Source organism: Zosterops lateralis (genome assembly GCF_965231275.1).
Source record: "Zosterops lateralis genome assembly, chromosome: Z".
In the NCBI taxonomy this organism is placed as follows: Eukaryota; Metazoa; Chordata; class Aves; order Passeriformes; family Zosteropidae; genus Zosterops; species Zosterops lateralis.
In genome coordinates, this window is record NC_139800.1 from 9,405,327 (window position 1) to 9,420,548 (window position 15,222).

Genomic DNA, 15,222 nt, shown 5'->3' on the forward strand with positions numbered 1-15,222 from the left:
ATAAGAATTCATAAAAACAACATGAAGCTGATAAGTGCATCATAGGCTGTATGGATGTGCTTTTCAAGGTTAATGGTAACTCTTTTTAACTCTTTTTTTGTTTTTTTTTTTCTTCTGTAAGATTGTGATCTTGGATGAGACCATAAAATTGTTACTGAATATTATCTCAAAATAATTGCCCCTTATAGTTCACTCTGATGGCTTAGTATTTTGCAGAATAGATCTGTTTCAATAGAAAGAATTTGCCTTGACTCATATTCTTCTGTTTTTCAGGAAAAGAAATGGAGCAAGTTCAGTAACTATCCAATCTAACATCTGTCTCATATCTTAAGGAATCTTACAAATACTTGCTTTGAATTGAGAACATGACTGCAGCTATAGAAGAAAGTACCTGTCCAGAAAGTGGAACATCCTATAGTTAATTTGAAAGTAGTGTAAAATAAATATACCTGTTATGGTGCGATTCTGGAGTGAAGTTAACTCTATAGCACACAGGTAGCTCTCCAAGGAGAAAGAAGAGAGAACTTTCTGCTTTTTCTAAATTATGGAAATTTTTTGGAAGACGTGGACATGGATTTTGAGCCTAGTCATGGTTTCATCGGAATTTCACAGTAACAACAGGCTTTCATACAGTTCTCAAGGTAGGGGTCTGATCTCTGTAGCTGGCAAGAAGCATATATTTTTGCATTGTATTTGTGTAATATTTTCTAAACCTTGTTTATATAATTCATGAGCTCATCTGGGCTCTGCTCTTAGCTTTATCATGATTAATTGTCATACAGATTAAATTTCCTTGTTCTAATTTCTCTTTGTCTACTTTTAACTGTAGGAAAGCCTTGCAAATTAAGTCTCGTAAAATGTACTTGATAATATTTGAGAGACTTGCCATGATAAAATTGACATGCTTTTAGACTAGGAAGTAAGAATCTAATCTTGTTTTTACAACATAATCCTTTTCATTACTACTGTTTGTATTCTTTCAAGTGGATTTTATAGCTTTTGTCTTTGAATGGTATTACTGGGAAAAATATGCCCTTCTTAAGTTAGCCCCAATTATTTACATATTTTTGGTAAATAGGAAAAGATAGGTAAAACTTTCATATTTCCAGTGATAAGCAAATTAGTAGGAAACCAAACACGTTTTCTTACAAAGAAAGAAAATAATGTTATTTTATTTTGTAAAATGCTGCATCGTGCATTTACCTGAAGGTGACTTTTACTCTTGAGAGTGATGAAATTTACCCTAAAATGGTCTTTGTTTATGCTACTACTTGTTGTTTCCTGTTATATTTTCTTCTCTTCTATGCCCACTCCCTGGACTGTCTTACCTTGTGATTGATTACAAAGAGGAATTCCTGTCTTACCTTGAACACTACCAACTAACAATCCCAATAAGGGTTGATCAAAATGGAGCCTTCCTCAGCTTTACTGTGAAAAATCCTAAACCCTCAAGAAGGAGGAGGAGCACAGACCCTTATGACCAAGAACTGGCAGCATCTAAATTATTTTTTAAACTTTCTGCCTATGGCAAGCACTTTCATTTAAACCTGACTCTCAACACAGATTTGGTGTCCAGACATTTTACAGTAGAGTACTGGGGGAAAGATGGACCGCAATGGAAGCATGATTTCTTAGACCACTGTCATTACACAGGATATTTGCAAGACCAACACAGTACAACTAAAGTGGCCTTAAGCAACTGCAATGGTCTGGTAAGTCCATGTTACATGTTACAGTATAATAGTGTGCCTGTCCCTTTTAAATTACAGAAGAAGAATTAAATTGGCGTATCTTTCAGGTTTTTGAGTCCCTGTGGGAAGAAAGTAGACAGGAAGGTGTAGAAAACCTGAGTCTCAATTCTGCAATCTTCTACCAGGCAAAGTCTTTAGTGTTTATAATGTCTGTGCTAGGGTTGCAGGATTAGGTCTGTGCTGAGATCTTTATAAGAGCCTTTCAAGCTCAAGGGGCAGGGAGGAGGAAAAACAGTGCATCCTCCAGGATACTGAATCTTTACAGACAGATGTTGATTGGACTGAACACTTATTGTCTTTGAGTATTTGGATTTAAAAAACTAAGTAAAAAAAAAAAGAAAAATTGCTTGGTGTAGACATCATCATTGCTATAAATTCAAAACATGAAAAGTCTTTAGCAAGTAACAGCATCAGAAAGTAATTATATAACTTTTTATGGGAAAGATTTTGTTTACAAATCATAAACTTTTGCATTTAGAAGTAGAATTAGAAGTTCTTGCCTAATTTATTCTTATCTCTTACTGATGATATTTCGATCACATGACAGTAGAACATGCGTGTTAAAAGAAATTAGAAAATGAATACAAAGAAGTAAAAAACCAGACTATTGAGTAACAAAATACTGAAATAGAAAGGCATGACTATGAAACATTAAATCAAGAGCCAGTGTTTTCTCTGTTAAAATATACATATACATTATGGTTTCTCACTATGGTTTTTATTATGGTAGAATGCTGGTTGATCTTGTTAGGAATAGGCAGATCTAACTAATCATTAAGTTAAGAGAAAAAAGATTACACAGAGTTGCTAAACTAATTCCCATTTGTCCTTGGATTGAATAATGCCTCTTGGGATGTTACTTTCAAAAAAATGTGAGCTCTTTTACACCTAGATAAGTTGCATTACACCCAACTACTTGTGATATGCCTGATACTAGTCTAGTTTAGCATTTCAGAGTAGTGTTAGTGGGGAGAATTATTTGATGGGGATTTTCCAGCACTAAGTGAACACTTTCAAATAAATGGAGTTAAAATGATGTTCTATTGACTGTGGTATTACAGTTTGGTTTATGTGGACTTGCAGCAGATCGGTCTGAATTTAGTACAATTTTCACTTTGATTGTAATAGCTTTTTTTTTTTTTTCTGGTCACAGATATTCAGGCTTCAAAGCTAGTACACTCCATCTTTGCTTGAGTTCTTTTCAGTTAAAAGTATGATGGAAACCAAGTGCCTTCTTTCAGCACTCATTTCTTTAAAAGAGGCTGCATGCCTCCTTATGCTAATTGCTGCATGCTAATTGATGCTAATTGATGCACTAGTTGGTCCCCTTGGAGACTGCAGTAAGTGCCGTGGTGATCCCATTTCAGTTCCTTTTTGACCTTGGCTAAGGGAGTGAGCCAAGAGCTCCTGCCCTTGCCCTGGCTGACTTGTTTTCCTTTCATGTTAGGAAAATAAAGGTGGCATGAAGCACAAAAAAAGCCTGTATTTTCCTATTGTCTTTGCCCATCTGTTGCTCCTTTTGACACTTCTTTTCTTCTAAAAAGCATGGAGGATGTCATGACGAAGCAGAAACTTTTTTTTTTTTTGTTCTGTGCCCGACACCCTGAGGTGACATTTAGCATGTTTTCCTTTTGCCCTTAGGCTGTCCATTTTGCTGGAGTGAAGCTGCCTCTGGTTCTAGGTTGTCAGTATCTTAACTTTGTGTTTGTATGTTAACTTCAGTGTAGTGTTTCCCAGTTAAATCGTCATGGTTGTTGTCAGTTCTTATGTATGTCTTTCAGGTATTAAGGCAGCCTTTATCTAATCTTTGGGCACACAAGTTCTTCATGGTCATTCCTCTTTACTCAGGACTTCATGTATCAGGTGTGCACTGCATCTCTCAGGAAGATTTGGTCACAAGCATGTGAGGCTCTTGTGTTGCTCCAGAAGCAACACAGGGTGATACATGGCTCTATCTCAGAGGCAGGAATCCTGCAGAGGGTGCAGTGGTAGTCTTGACTTGGTGTCATCCTCTACTGTACAGAAACTCTTCTGTCACCCAGTGCTGGCTTCCAGAGCATAGTAACTCCCATACACTATTATGGGAGTTACCACTCCATTCAGACACATGTATCACAAAGCTATTTTTAAATGATGATTCCTCCTAATGATGTTTTGTTATACAGCTGCTGGTTAGAATATGTTTAATAAAGCAGTGAATATTGAAGACAGTAACTGGCAGTGAATATTCAAGATCATATTACTTGAATTCAGAATTCAGAATTTGTTGAACTTAAGACATTCATTGTATTTTTCAGTTTGGTTGCTGGTCTGTAAGTGACTGCCAGTCATATTCTAATATTCCTTGATTAACATCTGTATTAAAGCCTGTCATTGTAATTTTAACTCTGAAGCAGGTAGTAAGTAATATTTAACAGTGAACATTGCTCACAAACAAAATGTATGCAATATATTTACTCCAGTTGTCCTGTTAGGTTTCACTGTTGGCAAATCGGTCACATTTCTTCCCCTTATTGAATGTCTTGAGTTATTCTTACTGGTTATTCAGAATGGTTATGTGAGAACATGTTTAAATAGCATATGTTGTATGACTTTGAAGAACACTTATATTTGAGATAAATGTAAGGAGGGCTTTCTCTCAGTTTCATTACAAAAAAAAAAAAAAGTGACAAGCAGTCAGTTCATTTTCCTATCACTGTTTCTTGTTTCAGCCTCTTCCTCTATATTTCTCATTACCAAGTGCCCTAGAATTACAGGCTGCTACTTACTGGAGTTTCAGTCCAGCAGCTTCCATCTGCTGGGCCCTGATTATGCTATAAACTGTCTGAAGTTGTGAGGAAAGCTCTATAATCCAGTAAGCATTCATGTGAGGAAATTGAAGGTCTTGTCTGCAGGCTTGCTGGCTTCCAAACTCATGTTTACTGTAGTGGATGCTACACTTGTGGATGGATTGCAGGTTTGGCTGTATCATGAAAGAGCCTATAATGAGCAGCATTTTAGGGCCCTTGGATGTTGGGGACAGGCAACCACACTGAGGCATCTTTCATACTGAAGGAAAGAAGAAAAGAAATGCTGGTAGACTAGCTGAAGAGAGAAGGACTTCACCTCAGGGAACTGGAGTTTGACTGACTCTGAGAGGAGCAAATCCCATATAAATTCTGAAGCTTTCAGTTATGAAATCAAGCAAATTCCAAACTTTTTGCATTCTGACTCACCTTTGTCCTCTGCAGGGTGTCAAAACTCTTAACTGAGTGCTCAAACAAGTCTTGCATGGTAGCAAATTTTGTAATTTGGGGCTGAAAAAGTCAGTAGTAGGAACTATTTTGAGGCTACTGTGGTCCCAAGTGAATGGTTAATGTAAAATGCACAGTTTTTCCATATATATGAAGTTCATGCATTGGTTAATGTTTGTGCTGGACAGCACAGTTATCTCCATCCAAACAGAAATGGTAAAGAAAGCAAAGGTAGGTGACTGTGGTTTAAGACCATAAGTGTACTTTTTCAGTGGGCAATTATTTTGCTAGAAGATTTAATGTTTGCTTCACGTATTCCTAAATACATATATTTATAAATTACAAATATTTTTCTTAAGAGTTTGCTCATTTGAAGGCCAACTTTACTTTAAAGAATACATCTACTTTTATAGATCATAATTTACATATACTATGGTATTTTTGGCTGTATGTGAAATAATTCTATATCAGTGTCCTTAGGGCTATATTTGGTACTCATATGTTTTTGTAGTATAACATTAGTATTCAGAAAATTATATACAAGCTGTCCCTATCCTAGTTTTAAGGTTTTAAATTTTTGTTAGATTCCATGATGTGCTGTCTCAGGCCAGATCACTATTTTTTTCATCTTTGAGAGCACAGTAAGTTAATGCAATCTTTTTCCTCAGTCGTAAAATCATGGTGTCTAGCCAGCTGTTGACATACTGAACAATACTGAGATGTTTTCAGAAGTTTCCATTACTAGTGCTTTATATTAAAAATGGATAAAGCATAAAGCCTAAAAAGATTCAAGGCGTGGAAAAATTGTGAAACTATAGTGCTGTGTGGAAAAGGCATGTGATTGCTTGTCCCCCATAATTCAGTTTGCTTTTGCAGCTGATGGATGTCCCCCATCTGAAGGAGGTTAAGGCCCTGGCTGGACAGCCTGACAGAAAAAGATTCTTTTTCACAAATTCAGGGGAACTCCATGTGGATTCACAGATTTGTCTGAGCATGTCAAACTGCTGGAACCAGACCTTGTATATGTTAGCATGAGTTGGCAGTCTGTAGTGGGATTGGATAACACAGGACCTCAAACAATCTGTTTTAGATAATAATCTTGGGAATGTTCCTTGTAGTAACATACTTGGTGCATTCAGCTTGTTTCTTATATCCATGGTATTATGTCAATACCTTTTCTGGTCATTCTTATGTCTTAATGATATTTATGATGCTTTGGAGCAGAAGTTTAATTTATGAACTGTTAAAACACAATAGCAACACTTAAAAAGAAAATGAAAATTAATTCATTTTAATACCTTAAAATGGGCATTATTTCAAACTCCTTTTTCAGCTGGAGTTTTGTTTTCCTCAAATAGTGGATTATAAATCAAAGTTCGTATTTAGAATGTTGGTTTGGATATAATAGTATACTTCTCCCTATCTATTAATCAGGCATTGCTGAATACATAAAAAATACAAGTATCCAGCTGCATGAATATTTTAACTTAAAATATATGCTGGCCATCACCAAGGTACTTTTTAGATGCAGAATTTAGACTGCTTCTTAAAAATCAGTGATTGCAATGTTGAATCACTGTGATTCAACAAGATAGCTTGCTTCAGTTTAGCACTGGAAGAGCAATTTTGTTTGCAAGCAAAAATAGTGTTAGGCTTAAAATGGTATACCTAAGTCAGGCTTATGGGAAGGGCATATGCAGGGTCAGTGTGTTTCCAGTGCTTATTGAATCACTTGTCTGACTGCAGTGACTGAGCACACATGTGTTTCCACTACCTGCTTGTAGATCTGTGTTAAAATTTATTTGCAGTTCTTTAATGAAACCTTATTAAAATGTCTTTTCTTAAACACCATAGCATTTGTGCGAATGAGATCAGATATCACCTAGGCATTGAAAAAGTATTGATGCTCTCCTTACTGTTTTCACTGGTGGTACCTGAAGGAACTGTGACCATTGTTTGCAGATATTCTTTAGTTGCTTGCAGGAGCAATTTGTATAGAGAATTAGTGCTGCAATTAAGTGTTTATGCTGTGTGAATTGACTTAGTTCCACTGAGGCAATCTCCCCACTCACAATTATCAGTTTCAGTATCTGATATAATGATCTCATTCATGCTTAGACTGGGAAACATGATTTGACTTGGGTACAGACTGGAAGGATGTAGGCTCTGGAGGAATTTCAGTTAGAGCCCACTCTGTCTGAGAGACAGTGCGACAGGTTGGATGGTACCTCTGTCTCCTCAGGCTGGGCATGAGGCAGGCAGCCTGATGGTGTTGGCTAGAACCACTCTGCAAGACTCTCTTCCTGTGGGAACATGATACCAGAGCTTACAATGGCTCAGGATTAGCTTGAACCCAGATGTCTGACATCCAGACTGGACACAGTCCAAACTGTCAAGGTTCTTTCTGCACATCTGGCAAGCCCAGTTACAGTTTGGTTTATATTTTCAATACTGTTTAAGCAGCAGTGTAGCAGTAAATGATTTATTTTCTAGTAAAATCTTAGACCTCAAGTAACAAGAAGGCATTGTAAGAGGAATTTGATACTGGCATCTTCCAGGTGAATTAAGACCCTGATCTTACCTTCTGAATTAATAATTGAGTAAGTAACAAAAAATTCCACTGAAGAGGAATACTTACTTTTGCATTCACAGTGTAAGGAACGAGTAATTGAATGTTGCAGTCTGTTCATACATATATTTTCACAATTAATAATAGAGTTCTATTTGGAAAACACTTGTTTTGGACATATTACATAAGATTTTTTTTATTTTGTAAGTTTTATATTGTTGTTTCAGAAGTGAAGAACAGTAGGCATTTTATGTACGAAACAAGATGAGAGCTTTGACCAAGAGTACAAAGACAAGCTCTGGTCTTTGAAAACTGTGTTATGATTTTTAGAGTAGAAATAGGGCAAGTGGTCTTATGGCTGATCATAGAGGTCTTAAAAAAAGATTCCTGTGTAGTACTTCTTTTACAGATAAAAGGTGTGGTAGAAATTTGTGATTCATCAGTCAGGATATGAATATAGATGTTCTTGCTTCCAGGTTTCTGTCTGATGAATAGCTCTTCCCTGTGTAGAAAGTTTATGCATCCAGAATTTTCTACATATGGGTATCAGTACTCTTTATTTAGCAAACATTGGTGTACAAGTCTGTCAGGGCTTATTCCCTGATATTTCTATATCTGAAAGGATCCAAAACCTGGATTTTCTGGTAAAGTTCAGTTTTAATTGCTGAAGGTTCAGGAAATTGCATAGTTGGCCTGAAATCTCCCCTTTCTTCCATAAACCACTTCCTGTTTGGAAGAAACTGAGTTCACAAATGTGAAAGTTATGAGAATAGAATATCTACTATTCTACACTGCAGTATGAGGGAAAAAAAGTTCATTTGTTATGGAGAATGAGATCTAGTGTACGGTCTGCAATAACTCTTATTCGCTAGATTTGTGGCAAGAGTTTTTATGGAATAAATGCTTTGTAGACAGTGTAACTTAAGTTAATATAAATAATTTGATTTCTATTAACTGACTCAGTTTTGGGATTGTGTCTGGATGTAAAATAAGAATGGGTTTTTTCAATATGTGTTCTAAAATTAATCCTTCATGGTGTTTTGTCTTTGATGAAGTATTTGGCTTTAAGCATCTAGCAGTGTGGAATCACACAGGGATATTGGACTCACCATTAGAGCAAGGCCATTTTGGCGTGGTGTAATTTTTAATGGATATGAATAATGTAGTTTCAGAACATCTCTGTGAAGAGATTATTTGTAATATTTTGAGAATATCTCTTGCTTTTTTAACCGCATCTACAAAAAAAAAAAGAGTGAAAGTACTCTACAAATAGGACAATTATAGTTTTATTTTTTTTCGCACTGCATTGTTTATAGGCACCTACTCTGCTCATACTAAAATCAGCAAAGAGCTGGTTCATGCACTACTTTATGTATTAGTTTCTAGCTGTGGATTTCCCCACAGAGAATGTTTCTTAAAGTTAAGTTTTGTGATAGTAGTTCCATATTGTCTATTGTAAGCTTTTGTTTTCTTCTTTGCTTCTTTAAGCATGGAGTCATTGCTACAGAAGATGATGAGTATTTTATTGAACCTTTAAGAAATATAACAGAAGATTCTAGTAACTATAGTTACGAGAATGGTCATCCTCATGTTATATACAAAAAATCTACCATGCACCAGCAACACCTCTATGATCACAGTCACTGTGGAGTCTCAGGTAAAAAAGAATGAATGTCATTCCTTTTAAGAAATGAAAACTTGAGATGTATTTTACGATCTTGCTTGTTTCACATCTAAGACATAGTGGAGAATGTAGCTATGAGAATCCTTCTTCTGGGTGATGTAATGTCTTGTTGAAAAGTAGTTTTGATTTTTCTTTTTTTTCAGATTGAGAATACAGTGTATTTCAAAAACTAAGACAGCAGGAGTAAGTCTTGTTTTATGGCTGTGTTGTGTACAGTGATGGAAATGAACACAGGCTTCTTTAAAATGTGTATAAATGTACTTCATTCCCCAACAGGAAAGCATGCTTGAGTGACTACATATTACAGCTCAATGTTTAGTATGTGTTCCAGCTCATTTGAAGAAACTTGATATGCAATAAATATGTCAGCATTATGATTATCAATAAATTTGGAACTGAGTCCACATCTTTCTTGTTTATGAAGTTTTATAGTGTTTTGGTACTGGTTTTTGGTCCAGTTGGTTGACATTATTCCATTATAGTCAAATATGTGATTTACATGTGCCTTGTGGGCAGGGTTATATAGTTTTGATGGAGAGATATTTTCTTTGTAAAGTAGTTTTGACTTCTACAGATATACGTTTCAAGTACTCTGACATAACCCTTGATTAAACTGAAAACGGACTTCTTCAAGACTTGTGTAGTAAATCTAACATGTTCTTTTTGAGCACAAAAGTAGTTTTTTAACATGCTAGAAAAATGTTCTAACCTTGTCAATTATTTATGTTTCAATAATAGCTTATTCTTAAAAGTTCAAACCTAGACAGTTGTATTCAGTGAGATTCAGTGCATGGTGCAGACTGACAATAACTAATCTTAGAATAATATCACTGTTCATTGATATAATTTATTTTAGCTTCTTTTGGAGTTTATAATGTCTAGTGGCACCAGCTGTCTAAGCTTACAGTACAGATTGTCTGCAAGATCCCATTCTTGGGAGATAGCTTTTTTCTTGAGTGTTTCAGTTAATTGTGTTTATGGAATGTCAGACTTCATGTATGTAACTTCTGTTTTACTTTGTGAGCCTTATTCAATATATGTGCTTCTAATATTGCAAAACAAGTCTCTTAAGTGTTACTCCCTGCTAACTGATTGTCAAATAAGGGTACTAGTATATGTTCATTTTACTGAGAGAGCTGTAACTTAAACCTCTTGAAATAAGTGTAAGGTTTTGAAATATAAGAATTTCAAAATGCAGTTTTTACCATTATTATACTCCTACAAAAAAAAAAAGGATATTGGCTTCTGTTGGATCTTGTCTTCTAGAGTTAGAAGTCATTGTCCTCTAAGCCATGAAGCAGAGGCAGCTGCTTTTGTCAGATTATGTTCAGTTATTCTGCTGGTATCTGTCACATGGATCACAGGTTGATTAGAGCTATACATCTTGCATACATTTTTTGTAAAACCTGGTATAATACTTACCATTTATTACTTTGTATAATTGATGGAACTTTTATTCTGAGGAGCTCCTGTGCACTCCCTGAGCTTTCATAGCCCAAAGTCCTTAATTATTGTAGTACTAAAGTACTGCTTTTTACAAGCCTGAGATTATTATGATGCTCATTCATCTCAGTTTCTCCTTTTCCTGTTGTTCTGTATACTATTTCCACTCCATTAAAATGTCTAAAAATATTTACTCTCTGCCAAGACTGCAAGGACTTGCTTTTCCAGACGACATTCTGTTTTACCCTCATGGGTACCAAAGCCTTTTAAACTCATTTTCTGAGCACTGTTGCAGCTTTATCTTAAAGGGAAATCACATACAAAGCATCCTGAAATACCTAAAAAGAAAAAAAAAAAAAGAAAAAAAAGTGAAGTCAAATACTGATTTTCAGTTTTGCAGCTTTCACACCCAAGGATTAAAGCCAGGTATTCAGCGATGTTTAGGAAATTTTACTGGTTTTGAACAGTCCAATTCTGTTTTAAAATGCAATTGTAACAAAGCTGTAACTACCTTTTGGCAGTATATGATTTATTTTGTCTGGAAACTGATTTTAACTTTACCTTCAGAAGAGTTTTCCTAGTATTGCATGCAGGGAGGAATCTGCTTGAGTAACTGTGCCACTATATATTGTTTTTCAAGTTTCCCCTACTGTAACCTAGTTTATTTTGTACCTGTTCTCCATCAGTGAAATGGTCAGGATTTTAAGTGTTGATAGGGACAAGGGGAGTGTAGTTTCTGACCTTTCTGAGAAAAGTTACAATATTAGAATTGAAAGTGGAGCACAGAATTTGGTGAAAGCACAACCAGAATTGACTGGGGTGAGTAAGTGATGGGCTACTTCATAATCAATGGTACAATTAAGGTAGCTAATACAAAATTGGAGAGGCATGGAGAATCAGATGAGAGCACAGAATAGATTTTCATAATTTGAATTGGATTTTAAGCATGTAAACATAAAAATGTTTGAAATACAAAATGTTGAGTTTGTGTTTCATGTATTTATTGTCACCAATTAATTACATTTTATTAAATACAGCTGAAATCACTAATGCCTTGGTAAAAAGTTTTCCATTGCCAAATTCCAATTGCTTCAATGGGGTTTGAGATCACTGGATTATCTTGCAAAATGCTCCATTTGAATAGGATTGAGAAGCAACAAAAATTGACATGTGAAAGTTGCAGAGTAGCTGATTATTTCTGGATAGCTCTACTTTTTTTTTGATTTAGTGATTTTACTCGTGCCAGACTTTATAGTTGGTATATTCTAAAATGGAATAAAAGCTTGCTAGATGCATGAAATAATGGTGCTAAAATTTTTAGAAAAAAACAGCATAATGTTTTGCTTTGAAATATTGTCATAGTTGCATCCAACGGAAGTTTGGTGTTGCATTTTGAGATATTTTTCTATTTGAGCTTCTTTATCTCTACCTTGACCACCACCTAGTATTTTAGATGACTGACTTAAGAAAATTTGTGTACAGTAGTTGTGAACTCCATGTTCACAACTACTTGGTTTGGATTTCTTTTCAGTTGTAATTTAAAACCTAATTTCACACTTTTGCAATAATTATTTTTGAGTCAATTACAGTATTTTTCTGTGTGTGTTTTTTGTTTTTTGTTGTTTGTTGTTTTTTTTTTCCTCTTTATCTTTCCTTTTTATTTTTACCTTTTTTTACTTCCTTTTAACTACATTCAATGTTAATGGACTTTATTTTTCTCTTGATGAAAGAGTAAAGCAATTTGCCACATAACTTTTTTTAAAAAATAAACTGTAGATCTTTATTTATTGATATATTTTAGCATTTAAATAACTTACCATTATTTAGTGTTCTTTTAGAGAAAAGCAGCATAAGCATTCATATATGCTGGAGTGCAAGGACTTTTTCCAGCTTTCTCCTTGCTTTTAAATCAGCTGAAGCCTAAGCTTCTTATCTGATGAGAAAATGAGAAATTGTTGTTCTTGTGGAGTCTTCCGAGACCTTTGTTTGAAAGATAGTATGAAGATGACTCCAAAATAATCTTTTTTTCTTCTGAAAGTTTTATGCTTGAAATCAGAAGGTTTTGAATGTTTAGAATAATTTGCATTTTGAGTGAAATTTTTGAATTAATGTGGAAGCAGTATGAAAGCAGTCTAAAATACTTCTAGTACTTCAAGGGCATCAGAAACCATCAGCATTTGTTATTAAAAATGAATTAAAAAAAAATTTAGTACAGTATCTGTCAGAGAAAATCCCAGACATTCCTGAGTCACTGTTTAGGTGAGATTAAAATTGTTGAACAATTCAAGCAACTTTGAATTTTCTACAATAGAGGTGAAAACCAGGAGAAAGCTGAATGGTCATTATAGAATCCAAGCCAGGCTTTAATACTTTGTACAGGGTTTTTTTGAATGGATTATACCCATTGCAGAATGAGGACAATTTTGCTACTGGTGTTTTTTAACTACCAGGTTTATTTAAAATTTTGACTTTTCTAAAATATGCAACTCTTAGAGCCAATACTGTAGCCTCAAAAATTATGAAACACTGCAGCAGTAGGAATGCTGAAGGTTTGTATTCCTGATTTTGACCTGAGCATACATTCTTTGTGGTGTAGTTTTTCCTCTTTGAAATCAGTGTGCTTAGCTGACTTGCATAAAGCATTGCTTTTTTTATGGGAGGCAATGGTTCTATCTCTGCTCATCCTTAGCTGACCCTGTTTTAGTAGAAGTAATGGTGCATCTCAGAAATTGCTCACTTGAGCAGTCCTGTTTAGACAAATATAAATATATCTATTAATGTTCTTGTGCTCACCTGGAAATGCCAAGAGTAACTTAGATATTTTGAAATCTTAGCTAAAACCAGACTAGCAATATGCTTTACTAAACTTTAGCTTGAGATCTGTGTTGGCTCTTGTGGAAAAGGGATATATGACACACACTAAAAAAGCCAAAAAATTGAATCCATCTATCCCTTCTTTTGTAGGGAAGGATGGATTTAAATTTTGGCCTGAGGACAGGAATTAGAATTCAAAGTCGTCTTGTAATGTTTGTTTTGCTGATAATTACAGCTCTTTGGATTTTTAATAATTTATCTCTTGCAGACAATAAATATTTTTCTATGTATTTACCTGAAAGAAAAACAAGAATCAACATATTTAAACTGAAATTTGTGTTGAAATAACTACGGCAATTATCCCATGTCAGACCATTTAAAACTTTCTATTACAGTTATTTCACAAGTTGATAAAATATAATCTGATAGCTTTCTGAAGAGAAAATTGATTCATTTTAGGCATGTAAGCCTAATTGCCTAAAAATTACAGACTTTTGCAGGAGGGAAAAAGCTTTTTAATGTTTTATGAATGTGTTTAATTCCTTAGTAAATTTTGATAACTTTCACACTAATTTTGAATTTTTGGTTTCTAGTATTTTTTTCCCTGAGATGTTACAGCTGTCCTGTTTATATTCTTAAAATTCTGATGTGTTCTTGTGGTTAATCTTTAATAGTAATGTAAATGTGCAAAATCAGATCTATTAAGAGAGGATTGTTGATTTATCATCCTAATTCAAATTTAAGGAGAGCTGAGATTGTTGGAGCTCAAAGCTGGCTTTCCATTGTATAAGTTATTTAAAAATAATTTAGAAAATAAATAAATTTAACTTTTCATCACCTCAAGAAAGGACTCCCTTGTTAGAACCTTGAAGATGGCAATCTCAGCATAAGAACAGCTGCACTTGAATGAGTTTCACTAGTGATTCCCTCTCAAGTGTTTAATTGTTTTGGTTCCTAGAAGACCTCACAAGGAGCGGCAAACCTTGGTGGATGAGGGATGCATCTGCTTTTCCAGCTTCCCTTCCAGTCAATGACAGCCTGAGTAGTCATGGTCGGCAGAAGAGATCTGTAAGCCTTGAGCGGTTTGTGGAAACGCTGGTAGTGGCAGACAAAATGATGGTGGGATACCATGGTCGCAAAGACATTGAGCACTACATTTTGAGTGTAATGAATATTGTAAGTTTCATCCTTCTCTGTGTTCTTATCAATACCTGTGTGCTGAAATGATACAGGACCTGTCGAGTGTTTATTTATTGCCATGAATAATAATGGTTTAATGTATCTACTAGCTTGTGGGAATGAGTAGTTAAAATACTGAAAATCGTAGCATTTTTGGGTAAAATGCAGTACTTTTTCTGTCAAGAAGTATGTTGTGATTAGTTTTAAGTTGTTGCCTTTAACTTTGAATTCAAATAATTACATTCAGATTGTACAGTTCTGTTCTGCTTACATCGACACTCTAAGTGCTCGTTGTGCTGGCTGAATTATGAAACAAGGTATAAACAGTTCCAATTGAAAAGTGTGACTCAAAAATTTTTTTTTTTTAATTTTTTTTTTTTTTTTTTACTGAATGGTCATTTTTTGGTCAAAAAATCACTTGTATTTAGGTGACAGTGATACTTTACATTATGGAACTACTTGAGGAAATGGGGTTAATTTTTAGCCATTTAGGAAGCAAGTAGTGTATCTTGTCTGACTTTGTGCCTTTTCTTATTTTCTGGAGGTCAG

At 34.8% G+C, this 15,222-nt stretch overlaps 1 protein-coding gene across 1 annotated transcript in view; it reads left to right on the top strand.

Moving 5' to 3' along the window:
* Positions 1 to 544: 544 nt before the first annotated feature.
* Positions 545 to 15,222, top strand: part of ADAMTS6 (ADAM metallopeptidase with thrombospondin type 1 motif 6) — a gene marked incomplete at both ends in the record, with an annotated part of 137,316 nt that continues 122,638 nt past the window's right edge. The window contains 4 exons of the mRNA XM_083884445.1: positions 545 to 641; positions 1,348 to 1,712; positions 9,042 to 9,210; positions 14,456 to 14,670. Coding sequence (XP_083740571.1) covers positions 545 to 641; positions 1,348 to 1,712; positions 9,042 to 9,210; positions 14,456 to 14,670 — 846 coding nt within the window. The remainder of the gene's footprint in view (positions 642 to 1,347; positions 1,713 to 9,041; positions 9,211 to 14,455; positions 14,671 to 15,222) is intronic.